The sequence below is a fragment of the Protomyctophum parallelum genome (assembly GCF_964188405.1).
Source record: "Protomyctophum parallelum genome assembly, chromosome: 1".
Lineage (NCBI taxonomy): Eukaryota > Metazoa > Chordata > Actinopteri > Myctophiformes > Myctophidae > Protomyctophum > Protomyctophum parallelum.
Genome location: NC_139697.1, coordinates 44,967,346 through 44,981,932, shown reverse-complemented (window position 1 = coordinate 44,981,932; position 14,587 = coordinate 44,967,346). Strand labels below are relative to the sequence as shown.

Here is a 14,587-nt window from a genome sequence, read left to right as displayed (position 1 = left end):
GGGTCCTGCAACGGGAGCCACATAAACAATTCCCAACATCGCTGAGCATTACAACTGGATCCTCCTAAACATCACTATATGGACTCCATTTCACACTGTTATGGATTATAGTTCACAAGTTCACAAGTTCACAACCTCCATCTGGGATCGCTCAGAGATTGGCGTTGAAACGGAACCCTGCCCAGTCAAACCAATGGGCGGCAGCTCAGGGGGATCTTGAAGATACCAGATGTGGCATCGAGAAGCGCTTGTTGCAATTGCATTTCCCAGCGCCTTAAAATTGGAAAATCATCTTCTTTTCTTGAAAGCAAGCGAAGACATGACACGATAGTGAGTTTTTTTTTTAAGTGTTAAACCTAAAGCAATAAGGCGTTCGTAACACCTTTTTCGTTTGCAGGGTTAGTGTTTACTTTCCTGTTGGCGCAGCTATGTCATGTAGACATGTCAATATGATTGGTTGGAGTTGGCACGCCCAGACAGTGATAGACATAGTCCCATCCAATCAACTGCCAAGTAGCTTGAATGGAAGTACGTTGTGAAACAAATGTGAAGCAAGCATCTTCCATCGTGGCGGAGTCAGGTTAGATTATAGACCCATGTGTCAAAAAAGGAGTTTACCCATGGGATCAGAGATGGAGGACTGTTTACATTGTTCTCCATGTTCATATTCATGCAACTCCAACCTTTAATAGGATTGCCTGTCTCGAAATGGCTGCACAGATGCTAAGTGACATTGCGAAGCTGCACTAACGTTGTTAGTTACCTGGGCTCAGATAAACATTACAGCAGGTGTCTGGCAGCAGATGGGAGACATTCATTTAAGGAACATCGAACTCCTCTAGACATTATGGAGTAGCAGTTGGATTGAATCAATCAAAGGGACATTTCTGGGTCTTTCTAAGGCCTGTAACCTTTGGTGTACGGTCAGCGTGGTTATCTAACGTGCACACAATGTTTTCTACTAGCAGAATTTGATACAAGTGAATCCATTATATCATTTCACCAAACAATGTTTGTGGGAAATGAAAATCAGTTTTTCCCCAGGGGGTTCTGCTTCTCTGGCACTGAGACATTTTGGGATAAGCATTATTCATTTGAATTTTTGAATTGTTTTACTGAAACATGACATGTTGGCACAGTGCAAGTTTCAGAACAATATTCTGAAAAATAAATTAATTAATAAATAATTGTTAAGTTTAGAATTTTGCATCTAATTCCCAAGGCCTGCAGCCATTACAGATGAGCATCAACATGTTGGATATGATGCGTCATCGTGGCCAAAGGCAAAATGGCAGTGTAAATACAGGTTAACCTGACCATCAACGGGTTGCTGATAATGCCATGCATGGTCTCCAAGACAAGTTAGACAACCAGGAGCTTACCACAGGGATTTACTGATCTGATCCAATTCCGAGGCTCACAAGTACCGAGTACCTCACACAAAAGTATCTGCACTTTCAAAACCGTTTGGATGACATAAGGAAGGGGGGAAACAAACATTTGTAATGTGTAATGTGTATATTCCTTGTTCATGTTCTGTTCAATGTCATCTCTATAGCTGCACCTTTAAGTTTTTATAAACCCAATACTTTTGTATGCATCTTAAACTAAGACTCTATTTAAATAACCCGTTTTAAGTGGTTTTATTATATTTGTAATGTTTGGTAAAGTCCACTGTAAATAAGTCACTAATGTGTAAATATATTAGAAATAGGCGACAGAGAACATACTTTCAATCCCTTTGTCTCTTTGTAATTCATTAATTTATACTCCATCATAGAATGGTGTCACATGCCCAAATGATCGATGATCTTTACAAGCTTGGTGCAACGCCATGCGAGCTTGTAAGTCGGCTAATTTTGGTGTAAATGTGTAAATCAGGTTTAACGTGGTCGTTACTTTCTTCTGCTATTTGTTTACTTCACATCCTCATTTTTACTGATCTAAAGTTTGGACTGTCAGTCATTTGACCCTGTTGCCACAGTGCTAGGACGGGTATTACAGTTAGGCATGGCATGCCCTCTGGCTGAAACACATTGCATTGCACCTGAGCTACAAAATGAAATGCAATCTAAAATGCCGTTTTAATCGGGGGAAATGTAGGATACCGTTTCCCTACTTCTTCCAATGCTAGTGGGCCAAATCTATGGGAGTACAGTACAGTAATCTATGGCAAGGCATGATTGATTGATTGATTGATTATTTAAACTAAAACATTGCATAATGTATTATGGTACTGTTTTAGTTTAAATAATCAATCAAGCAATCATGCCTTGCCCTATTTTATGTGTAACAGGTTAGGTGTCTGTGTAACAAGAAAAAACACAGAACTCATTCTAAGAAAACTCCCATAGATTTGGCCCACTGTTATGCATTAACAATATGCTCATTTGATTATTTGATTATTACAGGGTGTTGGGTCACCAGTCCCTCCCAGTGTGTAAGCCAAGTTGTAAACCAAAATTGTAAAACGTGAAAGAGGAAGAAAATGCACTATAAAAGATGTTAAATAATGTACATAAGTCAAGATTTTGAATAAATGTATTGCATATTCAATGAAACTAGGCATCCAACTTTATTTTTGTACATGTGATGCATTAGGGCATTTGGAGGGGGGATATTATACTAATAGATCAGCCAGCTAAATGTTGCACTGTATAATTTCTCATCAGTATGGCACATGGTGCAATTTCTCCAATTTACTTCACACTTACTTGACATTCACACACCAATGGCAGAGGAAACCATCCAAGGCAACTAGTTAGGTTCATTGTCTTGCTCAAGGACACTTAAGCCAGGGAAGTGGCGGAACCTGGAACCTATTGATTGATTCCAAGATTACCACACTATACCTCCACTAATCAGCAACCTTTCAGTAAGCAATCATCAGAATATAGAGCTATTTCACTAATTTTAACCTTTAGGTCTTTAAAAGTTGTTAAGCACATTCATTGCGACCGTCGCAGTCAACTATGAAACCTTGCGTTTTGACACCTAACTCACAATTCCTCTCACTCTGTCATGACACTCACAATTCCCGCCACTCACCCCAGGCAAGCCCCCGGGTCATCGTGACCTGACATGACATCAGCCCTATGACATCAACTAGAGTTCAAACTAGAGTTCTCAACAGGGTCGAAAAGTAAGGCCCCGCCTATACCTGGGCCCTCATCAAACCCTGTACATTCAACACACTTCCCCCACTGCCACCCTTAGGGCCGATTCATGCTACCTGGGCCCTCATCAAACCCTGTACATTCAACACACTTCCCCCACTGCCACCCTTGGGGCCGATTCATACTACCTGGGCCCTCATCAAACCCTGTACATTCAATACACTCAGTAGCTGACCTGTTCTGACATTCAATATCTTGATCTGACCTATCACACCCTGTATACACTCCATATATGGCCAGGGCTTCTCGACCTCAGGCGTCTTACTTGTATAATTATGTGACCCATAACAATGGTTTGAGAGTATGTTCATTTTTCCGCTTTTTACAGATTATGAAAGTACATGTAAGCTTTCAAATGTCATTCATTGAAATCGAAACATAGCCCATTTGATTTCTAGCACCACCCAGAGCCTGGTAATGCGGCTGGTAAAAAAAAAAAAACTATAGGCCACGCACACGCAATGCTCAAACATTTGTTTTGCACGAAAAACAGTCCTTGGGCTAAAAACAGCCATAGCCATTAATGTGATGAGGTCCTCCACAGTTGGGCAGGTGGCTAAAGAAAAATACCACCATTTATCTTACATTTGTTTATCTCCCATTAACCTGATGTAATATTTCATTGTGTGATGTGATTCATAATCTGTTAAAAATAGTACGGTATAGGCCTATTTGACTTTGATCTCAAATAAGTCAGATCGAGGTGCAACTGGTTGATCTTGTTATAGAATAGAAATCTATCCGTTTTGTCCTTGTTTTCCACAAATAGGCTACATTAATACTATAGTGGCTGTAGGGCCAATATGCCTTTCTATGCCAGAGAATACGGTTCAATGCGCTCACACTTGACTTGTTTTACTCACTGTGACACTGTTTGTTGATGTTGATTGATAACTGACTCTTGATGTGGTTTATGGCAGGAGCTGTGAGTAGTTAGGTCTCACTGTCAGGGTACTAACGTATAATTTGTTTTTCTCTTCAAAATAAAATTGAGAAAACACCTAAAACCTAAAATGAAACAACAGAACACAGGCCTGTTTTTCGTTATTCTGAATGTCTGCTGGAAATCAACGCCTGTTTGGTCAGGGTAGGCACTGGGCAATTTCCTGCATGATGAGGTTAGTTGCACACATCAGAAAAGGAGAAAACCACTGTCAAAGTTTCTAAATAAAATGGGGGCAAATTAAGAAAACAATAACAGGCCCCAGACAAACTAAACAAATTAAGTGAAACAAGCGCAGGTTTCAGGTTCAAAATAAACAAATAATTCAATAACAAGTTTTATTCTTTCAATTTGCGCTGTGTGTGTACCATAGAGACTGTAAAGTACGTGCGAGAGTCGCACACTCAGCTGTGGCCTAATTAAAGGGAACTATGGTGCCATTTTCCAAGACGACCTGTGGGGGGCAACATTTTTTAGTCAAGAATATTAAATCAAATGATATGGCTCCTACAGTGGCAATGAACATGATCAGACCTGGTGGGTTGTATAGTACCTCTGGCACAACACTTATTTGAGACAAATAATCAAATTATTTATTTTGTTTAGTGAGAGATTAAAATAATACAAGTTATTATGATCAAAGTTGCATTGGTCTGTACAAGAGAGAGAGTGAGGAGAGATTCATAGCAACATAAACTAATACCAATCAAACATCTAATCCTTGCAAATTGTGGCTAGGATCACGCCACAGTTCTAGCGGGCAGGCAAGTAAAATAAGCAATAAATTAGATGTGTCAAATCGTTGAACATTCCCCATCCTACAAACAGTAATCAGACGTCAAATGCAATTTTTATAATTGCAGTCTTGCACTTCACCAGGAGAGGTCACTGCAGCTTCAAGTAATGAGCTTCATTACCAGCTCCATAGCTCTATTATGCCTTTGCATTAATAATGCAAAGGCATTAGAGCTATGGATCAGAGCTAACCAGAGCCATTTGCCCATCACTACATAACTGCAACAACAGATACAAAAACAATGTACAAAAGTAGTGAAAATAATAAAGCAGGTTAATAAATAAACTTGCCTTTTTCTCAAAACACAACATCAATGACTGGATGACCTGGATGTGACGTCATGCACAAGAAGATGAGTTAGATAACCCTCAAACTCAAGTCAGTGCATGATAGTTGTCAACTGATTCTTGTAGCTTTGGGTCACCTCTTAATAATTCAAGAGGGTCCAGTGCCCTGTGATATCCTTTGGGCATTTTTAGTTATTAGCCCCTTAATGCCCGAAACACAAAACCCCCCACCCAAAAATAAATAAATGCATCAACTTTGATTTCTACAGTGTTTATGCATGTGGATATGCACGTACAATGTATAAGATTTATGATCAATTTAACTCTGAGTGTACAAATGTTATGTTCCATTTGTACACTCTCGGAGTTACAGACCCAATTGGTTACAAACTATAATTTAGCTGGGGACCCCCTGGAACTCCCTCAAGGACCCCTGGGGGTCCCCGGAGTCCAGTAGGTTAAACCATGCAAAAAAGTATATAGTATGATGTTAAACCATGTAAAAGGGCCAGTATATTAGTGTATTGTTGAACCATGTCAAAACCATGTATGATCTTAAATCATGCCATTGAACATTAAAAAAATAAAAATTGCAATTTGGATAACAGGTGTTACGCAGGACATTAAGTGATTTGCAACGAGCACTTCTAAACTTGGACACATCAATCGTGTTCAAGTTTAGAAGTGCTCGTTGCAAATCAGTCCAGAGTCCCTCTTTTTTTTTTACTATTTTATAACATTTTAAAATAGTTCAACTAGTCACGTGCATAGACACATTGTGAGCTTGTAGATCAGCTATTTTAACTATTCTAAAATATTTTAAAATACCGGTATTAAAAAATAGCAAATATTATGTTTAGGGATAAGGGGTGGCGCATAATAGGGCCAAAACCAAATTCTGATAAACCTTATGTATTAGTCACACACGCACGCACGCACGCACATTGACACAGTTAAATATTTCAGAAGTTTTATTTGCATAGCTCTAGTAGACAACATAGTCGGCAAAAATAGCAATATAGTTAACAATTGTATTGCTCTGAACTATCACATTCACACAATTACAAAAAACAACCGGAGCACAAGCTCCCGGCCGTTTCACTGTAGTGCAGACTGCACCAATATCCTAACAGGTGACAGGGTGACCCAATAATTAAGAGAAAATGTCTCATAATTGAGTGGTCACAAGTTTGATACCTCATACACGTGTCAATCCCTGATTAATGGATTAAGCTAACTTGCTCCAGGGTTGCCGGTCCTGGCTAACCTTGCATTTAAACCCTTGTGGTAAAATGAGTATATTATGCATGTAAGTATCGGAAAGAAAAGGTCACATTTTATGTACATTTCCTACAATATTCCTATAAATGTCAAGTGCAGAGTTCCCACTCCTGGAGAAAAAAACAACAATAAAATAAAACTATGTTTTACAATACAAAAACATTGTTTTACACACAAACGGTTGAAAAACAATTGAAATCAATACTTAAATAATAAATAATGGAATTTACTGTATCTCCCATGTGACTTTCTGAATCGAATTGATGGCTTCTCTCTTGGTAAGTGCATAGGCCATTTTCCATTCGGAGGCAAATGCATTAAATTGAGTGGTAATAAAACAGCAACATGTTGAACATAAAACATATACAAACATAAAACACATAAAAAAAGTTATTCTACCTATCTACAAAAGGAATTTGAAACTGTCAACTATCTTTACAGTCTTTGCAAATGAAAGAGTTTCCCTGACATCAGTGGATTGCGTGTGAACTCTCTACATTTTCTAACTAAGGATAATGATGAAATTGGTATGTTGCCATTACTTTCTAAAATTGAAGATTAGTGTCACACCATTCATTGCAATAGCATTATCTTTAATAATAATAATTGGTTGTGCGAGGAGGACTGCAATAAAGTCAAAAAGAAAATATTATAAACCCCACATTCATTCTTCATATAGCGGTAATTATGACACATGCAAATAATGGAAGAAAACATGTATCTAAACCAAGTTGTTTCAATTGCTTTTTCTATTGATTTCTCTTTCTTTTTTCCATCAATTGCCTTTCCTAGTTTGATTATGGAATATGAATTGACTCCAAATGGCATGGTAAACTTGTAACGAGGTATTTGCAAATTTGTATCAATTCAGTGGACAGAATGCCACTGCCACAGATCTGCTTCTTCCCTGGCACCAACAGTAGATCAGTCCGCAAAGACCCACATAAATCTGAGAGTGTACACATAGAACCAATATGAACCTACAGTATGAAATGGCATTTAAAAAAAAAACAGGACACGCTAAATTGCTAATTGTGATGACATCATTGTTAACATGATATTGTAAAGACTCTTTCTTCCAAGTTCTCAGTAACTTTTAAGAGCAACATACACCGGCAGTGAGTATGATGTTTAACCCATTTTAATAATGAGCAGAAAGGCAGTGGAACGGAAATCTCTTAAATAGTTCCAGAAAACAGAGGGGGATATTCCAAATGTCATTTAATAGTCACAACTAATTGGCTATCAGATTGTTATTTTTTTTTAATGTTTTTAATTTGTGGACTTCAGATAAATGCAGCCTTGGCACAATACATGGTACTTTAAATATAGGCCTTGTTTGCCAAATATTAACTGAGAGCCATGGACAAGTTAACTTCACTGCTATCCCAGAACAAACATGTGAAAACACACAAGTCCTTCATACTCTACCCCTTCAACACAGATTGTAGGATGTGTTTGTTAGTCACCCTAAACCAAACAACTTTCACATACTGTAGATGAGGGGGGAAAAAATATAGCAAAAATGTAATGATATGCAAACAAACAAACATTCAAATAAAGGTGGAGTGAAAGGTAGCCTACTACAACAACTGACTACGTTTTTCAACTTTTAGAGTAGAATATTCAGCTAGACTATGAGTCTGCATGTCTCATGGACATTTCTATGGTCAAATGTTCACTTATTTACTGTGAAAGTCTCCCATAGGCCAGTCCTTCCAACTACCAGCTACTCAACGAGGGTGAAAAGATATGCTCCTTTGGAACAGTGGTTCCCAAACTATTTAGTTCGACCCAAAAGAGAAATTTGACGATCTGGGACGCAAACTAGTGAAAATAGACAATCTACAATCTTGCCACGATGTGACACGTTGCTATTTTCACTACTTCTTTTTTTAATTTATGGAATTTATTTGATTTGATATTGTTTATTTTAAATGTATTTCGCAAAATATTTGAATTGTTTTAATGAAATTGTGAATTGTCAATCCTTTGAAATAATAATAATTAAAACAAAATGCAGGAAAACAAAAATAAATAAAAGGTCTGTGACCCACAAATGGGTCCTGACCCAGTTTTTGCGAACCAGTGCTTCAGACAAACATCCACCAGTGTGTTGCAATATGCAACATGTAGCACATTTAACAAACAATTAGTGGAAACAGTAGCATACCGTAGTCCAAGTCCAAACAACCTTCTAGGTTTTTGTGGAATTACAAAGTTCCGGCTCATTGGTTTGCATACATAGTGCCTCTGTCCTCCTCAAGTAGTTATGGCTGACTCCTTTAACAGCCACAGGCTCTTTGTACGACTGACGCATGCGTTACAGGACTGCATTTCTTCACATTCCTTTCTGGAGAGACCCTGAGGATGAAGTGGAGTGGCTGTCCACCTGCACAAGTATGAAGAAATGGGTTAGATATGACGTGCATGTGTGTGTGTGTGTGTGTGTGTGTGTGTGTGTGTGTGTGTGTGTGTGTGCGTGTGTGCGTGAGTGCGTGCGTGGGTGCATGCACGTGGTGTGTTCTTTTTTTGTAGTTTTAAATGTACAGTACACATTATCATATGGTGTTTGTACTTTCTGATGATACACTTTTATTATACACAATATCTATTTTGGACCCGATAGAATGCTATGTAGACAGCTGCCAGGTTAATTGACCTGGCATCATATAGTTTGTATAGTTTCAATGTATAGATTACAAATGTACCGGTATGTATTATAATTATAATGTTTTATCAAAAATAAGTCTTTATTTACCTATGGTCCTAGATTACTATTTCTATGCATGTGTTGTGTTACGTCGCGTTTACAATTTAGGCATTTAACATTGCTTACTGTAATCGCTCCGAGTGTCTGCTAAATGCCTAAATCGTACTGTAAATAGATTTATATATTTTATTTGTCTGTGCTTTCCTGTTCTAGACGTCACCTGCTCTAACTGTACGTGTTTCACCCATTCCTTTACACCGGTAGTGATTTTAGTTGATTGCGGTTCTGATGTGATTGTGGCACATTGTACAGAGTCTGATGAAAATATCACTCTTGATTAAATTAAGAGATTAATAATTACCTGTTTGGAAGCTTCAGAGGAGGAATGGACTTCACTTCCAAAATTTCCATTCAACTGCAACATTGCTGTACAAATGAGGTAAAGCATTATATTGAAGTTCAAATGAACTTATGGACATTAATACATAATTATCATTAGGTTTTCCTATTTCTTTTATTAATGATCTACAGAAAATAAATCACTGTCTGACGGCTTTTCCTGTCCAAGCATGCCGCAATTATTCAATAGCTGGAGATCAAAGCATCACTCAGCAAATCATCGGATTACAATAAAATGAGAATAAAATGCCAAACTAAATTAGCTTTACCTTACCTTGTGGATCGAACCTGGGATCGACAAAGCCCCAGTGTTGGTACAGAGCAGCCAGGTCATGGGGACTGTAGTTTTTCAAGAGGCTCAAAATATCAATGTCCATTGGCATGTCTCCAGCTGACTCACTCTTTCCCTGAGCAAAAAGGACTGGATCTAAGTATGCTCTGCCACCATGCATCCCCCACATGCTCATGGCAGACCACACATCATGACCCTTAGGGACTGCAGAAGAGTCACGCGTCTGGCTATGAGGATGGCGATGGCTTCGATCCGCTGTCCCGTGAATTGGAGTCCTGCCGTAATTCCTGGCCAACATGAAACCCAGGCCTTCCTGGGGAACCAGATTCCCTTCCACAGCGACTCGGTTGCCTCTGTGCTTAGGGCTGCTGCTTGCCGATTGGGTATTTGGAGAACTCTTGCTATGCGCCCGACTGCTCGACGAAGTGACTTGGTGCGTGTGGTTGGTGCCTTTACTACCCGTGTCCGTCGTTCGAGTTTGTTCCACGTATTTCTTCTTTTGAGGTAGCGGTGCTGTTCTCCCACTGGACAAGGAGCCATCCACAAACGACTGCGAGTCCTTTGATTGAGTGGTGAGCTTTGACTTATTTGTGGACGCACCCGTCTGAGTCTTAGTCGCAGAGCGCTTGCTACCGCTACTGCTGCTGCTGTGAGATGAGGAAGACGGAGGTTGCGTGCGCTGACTTTTGGGAGCAGGCAGAGCCGGGCAATCCTTGCCCTCGAGGAAAGGTGGAGCCCTTGTGCGCCGCCAAAGGGCCCCACTAGTCCTTGATCCCTTGAAGTTAGGGCTCGGTGCCCACTTGGGTGCCAGGAAACTAGCACCGTCCACTTTGTGTGCTACCCGCTGATGAATCCAGAGTACCTCTGGGTAATTGGTAGTGTGAGAACAGTACGGGCACTGGTGTCTCACGAGACCTGCGGTTTTCACCGGATGATCGCCGGCGCCATCTCCCTGACCTTCGGACAATGCCGACAAGTTGAGTAGATTAGCGGCCTCAACAGTGGCATCCCCCTTGACCTGGGCGCCCTTTGACTTTTCAGTTTGAATGCTCGACACTGACCTCTCCTGGCTGGCAGGACCTGTGTGTGGATGTGTCTGGCTAAGCAGGGCACTCCTGTTCCTGAGGTAGTCCATGTACGAGGCTTTGGAATTTGTTTGACTAAGGTTATCCAAAATGGTGGTCTGCTTGCTGCGGGGACCCATGATGTCCTGGTGTTGACTGTGCACATGAGACCAGAGAGAGGAGCCGTCGGCAGCGTGGAAGTCACAGTGCTCGCAGCGTTTCTTTCCATCTGTGGGAGAGAGGAGGAGGGTGAACAATGGAACTGACGTGAGGCAAAACTGTTCCTATGAGAAATGAGAATATACTGCAACTCCTGCAGATTGAAAAGAATATAATCTCTTTATTTTATGTTGCTGAACCTTTTCATTTTCAGGCTTTCAAACCAACTCAATGTTTGAAACCATGTGTCTTTTTACAGTATTTGTTGTAGCTGGTCGGCCGACCAGCTAAAACTAGATGTGATAGTGACCAACAAAAGATCCAAGGGTGACCGAGCCTTCGCGGCGGCTGCCCCCAGGCTCTGGAACAATTTGCCCTTTCATATCAGAGCTGCCCAGTCCATCATAACTTTTAAATCTTTGCTTAAGACCCATTTATTCTCCCTGGATTTTAGTGTCAGTTGAGGTAGCCCTGTTTCCCTCACTAGTGCAACAGTCTGCTTTGTTTGTTCCTTTGTATTGTCTTCTTATATTGTGTCGTTTTGCTTTCATTTCTTCTTTGTACAGCACTTTCGTTGACCTGGTCATGTAAAATGTGCTATATAAATAAAGTTGAGTTGAGTTGAGTTTTAATTCAACAGACTACATTTTACAGCATTCATCAAGCCAAACTAATCTACCATAAATATATAAAACAGGTTTCCTTTCACTGGGGATAATACACGTTTAGTTTAGTATCATACTCATATAGCCTACTTGTAGCTGCTTACTGATTGGGTGTTTGGCCGTACTACTATGCATCAGGTTTTGGGAAAACATACTGTGGTACTGCTATCACAAACTATCCAGCACTATTTTTGAGTGACCATAAACTAGCTAGAGTAAGCTATTCACAACATGTGTTCGAGCCTCATGAATGCATAGTTATTTTTGTTCTGTGATAAACAAAACAAAAACAAAAGTGTATTTAGATTTGAAATTATTCACCTCTCATAAATATCAGTGAGGGTTACTTGAGATATTTTCTGATATTTATTTCAGAATACAGCGTCTCTTGAAAGTGATGTTTTAAGAGCTTTACTTAAAACTAGTAATCCTTTAAAAAAAAAACGGCTTAAGGATTAGGCTACCAAGCAAAAAAGAACTACACACAATAAAACAATCAATAAACTTCTTAATTTGTCTCTATATACAAACCTCAAATGCTGTAAGATGTAATTTCTCGTACAAACCACAAGAGGTCCCCCCTACCTTGATGTAAATTCACACTAGAATTTGAATTTATTTACACACTATTCATTCAATATAGTGTATAGTGGTAGTTCTTCACCATAGTACACTGCTCTGATTCAAGTACTGCACCAAACCTCAGTATTATAGTGTAGTGTTGTTTGTTATGCAGTGGTGGTCTCAAGTAGCCTACTGTACTTTAGTAACTTTACTGAAGTATCTATCAATTTCAATACTTCTACTTCTATTCCACTTCATCTCCAAGCCAGGCAAATACAAAACTTTTTACTCCACTACTAATTATTTGAATATGTTTCTATTTACGTAGATTTAGATTATTATTACAAACCCACTTCAGCCCTATTTAAACTTTAGCTATTTGAAAATAGCTTATCTACAAGCTTGTAGTTCTGCTATTTTCAAAAGTTTTTTTTCATGTGTTATACATTCTGCATAATAAGTATTATCAACATTGCAGTATTGATACATTCATTTAAGTAAGAAATGTGAATGCTTTTACTACCACTGTTGGTTATGCGAGTCTCACCTTCCTTGGCGTGGTTCCTGATGCTGTTCGCTGGTTTGGTGGCAGACGAACCTTCTTTGACCGTCTGCTTCTGCAATGCCCCGTAAAAGGCATGTCCGAGGCCATTGAACAGGATGCGGTCACTGCTGCGGTTGAGTATTTTTCTGCTGCCGCCCATGCTGTGAGTCAAGCCGTTTGATGCGTCGTGGCTCACGGTCACGCCGCTCTTCTTCTTCTTGACGTTGCAACTAGACGCATCACTCTGCTTCCTCTTCCTGTCCTGCTTCAGTGGCATATACTCGCTCTTGTCTTTATCATATGCCACCTCGGTGTCGGCAAGTCTCTCCTCCCACCCCAGGTACTTCTCCGTGACTTCCACTAGTCGCCCCCTGGTAACCAACTGCCAGGCCTGGTAACTGCAAACCGGGTCCAGCTGAGGTATTCGCCCGCCCTGGCTCCTCTCCTCTGGACTTTCCCCGGACGTGACGTGTACGAGATTTAGGCTCTCCAAGAAATGCGTCTTGTCGATCTCTGCGTCGTCGAAATCCTGCTGGGGCTGGCTCTGAGGGCGGCCGTTGTTCTGTTTGTGCGAGCGTTCGTGTATTCGCAGGGCCTTGCGGTCGTGGAAGAAGTTACCGCATCCTGCACACAGCTCATAGACACAGTCTTCGTTGGTCAGGGAGGCCGGGTCCTGGGGAACCCCGTTGATGGTGGCTGGCAGCCCGCCGTCCTTGCTGCTCCTCAGCTGGGCCTTGGCCTTGTGAATGCGCATATGGCTCTGCAGGAACCAGGCTTGGCGAAAGCGCCGACCGCAGATCCGGCAGCCGTGGTCCTGGGGTCCCCTGTGTCTCTTCATGTGTGCTTTCAGGAGCAGCGCCTTGGGGAACACCTGGCTACATTGACTACAGGGAAAGGGCCCCGGTTTGGCCTCCTCCTTCAACTGCTGCGATGTTTGATCCGTATTAGCTGCTGTCTCCTCCACGGCAGCCTCTACGTCTCTGGACTTGGCCTTTTTCTTGCAGGGCCCTTTCCTCGTCACCTTCCCGTTGACCTGAAGGCCCTCGTCTGACGTGCTCTCGGCGAATCCAGGAGAGCCATCGCGAGTCTCAGTGTCATCTTTCTGCCCGAGCTTCCCATCCCCCTCCTTGTCGGCCGAGCTCTGAGAGAGCAGGCCTAGCTTGTGGCCTCGGATGTGAGCCTTCAAACTGCCCTTCTGGGCCGTCCGGTGGTCACAGTATGGGCATTTGTACGGTTTCTCCCGCGTGTGCCTCCTCATGTGCTGGGACAGCGAGCTGAGGAGAGGGAATTTACGGCCGCACACTCTGCACACATGGCCGGATGTGTCATCATCCTCCGGCTCACTCTTCACGACAGCTGTGCTTTTCTCTGACACACCCGCCTTCTGGTCTCCCTCCATTGTTAGGCCCCAGAGTGCGGGTATGGCTCAAATAGCACAGGTGTGCAATGAATCCTTAATTTTGCAACGTGCGTGTATTAAATGTCATCAAGTTCTGAAAACGGGAGTCACGGAGGAGTCAGAAACGGCTTTAGTATCCATCCCGGTGTCCGTGTATCATACTGTTGTTCGAGCTTGACCAGAAAACCTGGAAGACAAAAACAGATCAAACCGGATAAGTAATCAAAATTACTTTGACAAGGCAAGGCAAGTTTGTTTGCGTAGCACATTTCAACAGCAATGCAATTAAAAGTTTACATAAAACA

At 41.2% G+C, this 14,587-nt stretch overlaps 1 protein-coding gene across 1 annotated transcript; it reads right to left on the bottom strand.

The window, feature by feature from the left end:
* Positions 1-8,361: 8,361 nt before the first annotated feature.
* LOC310872161 (zinc finger protein 516-like) lies at positions 8,362-14,282 on the bottom strand (the record flags this gene model as incomplete). Its single annotated transcript, XM_083783881.1, has 4 exons — positions 8,362-8,875; positions 9,558-9,622; positions 9,870-11,180; positions 12,887-14,282. The coding sequence occupies 4 exons, from the start codon at positions 14,280-14,282 to the stop codon at positions 8,825-8,827; spliced, it is 2,823 nt and encodes a 940-aa protein (XP_083640007.1). The 3' UTR covers positions 8,362-8,824.
* Between the last annotated feature and the right edge of the window lie 305 nt (positions 14,283-14,587).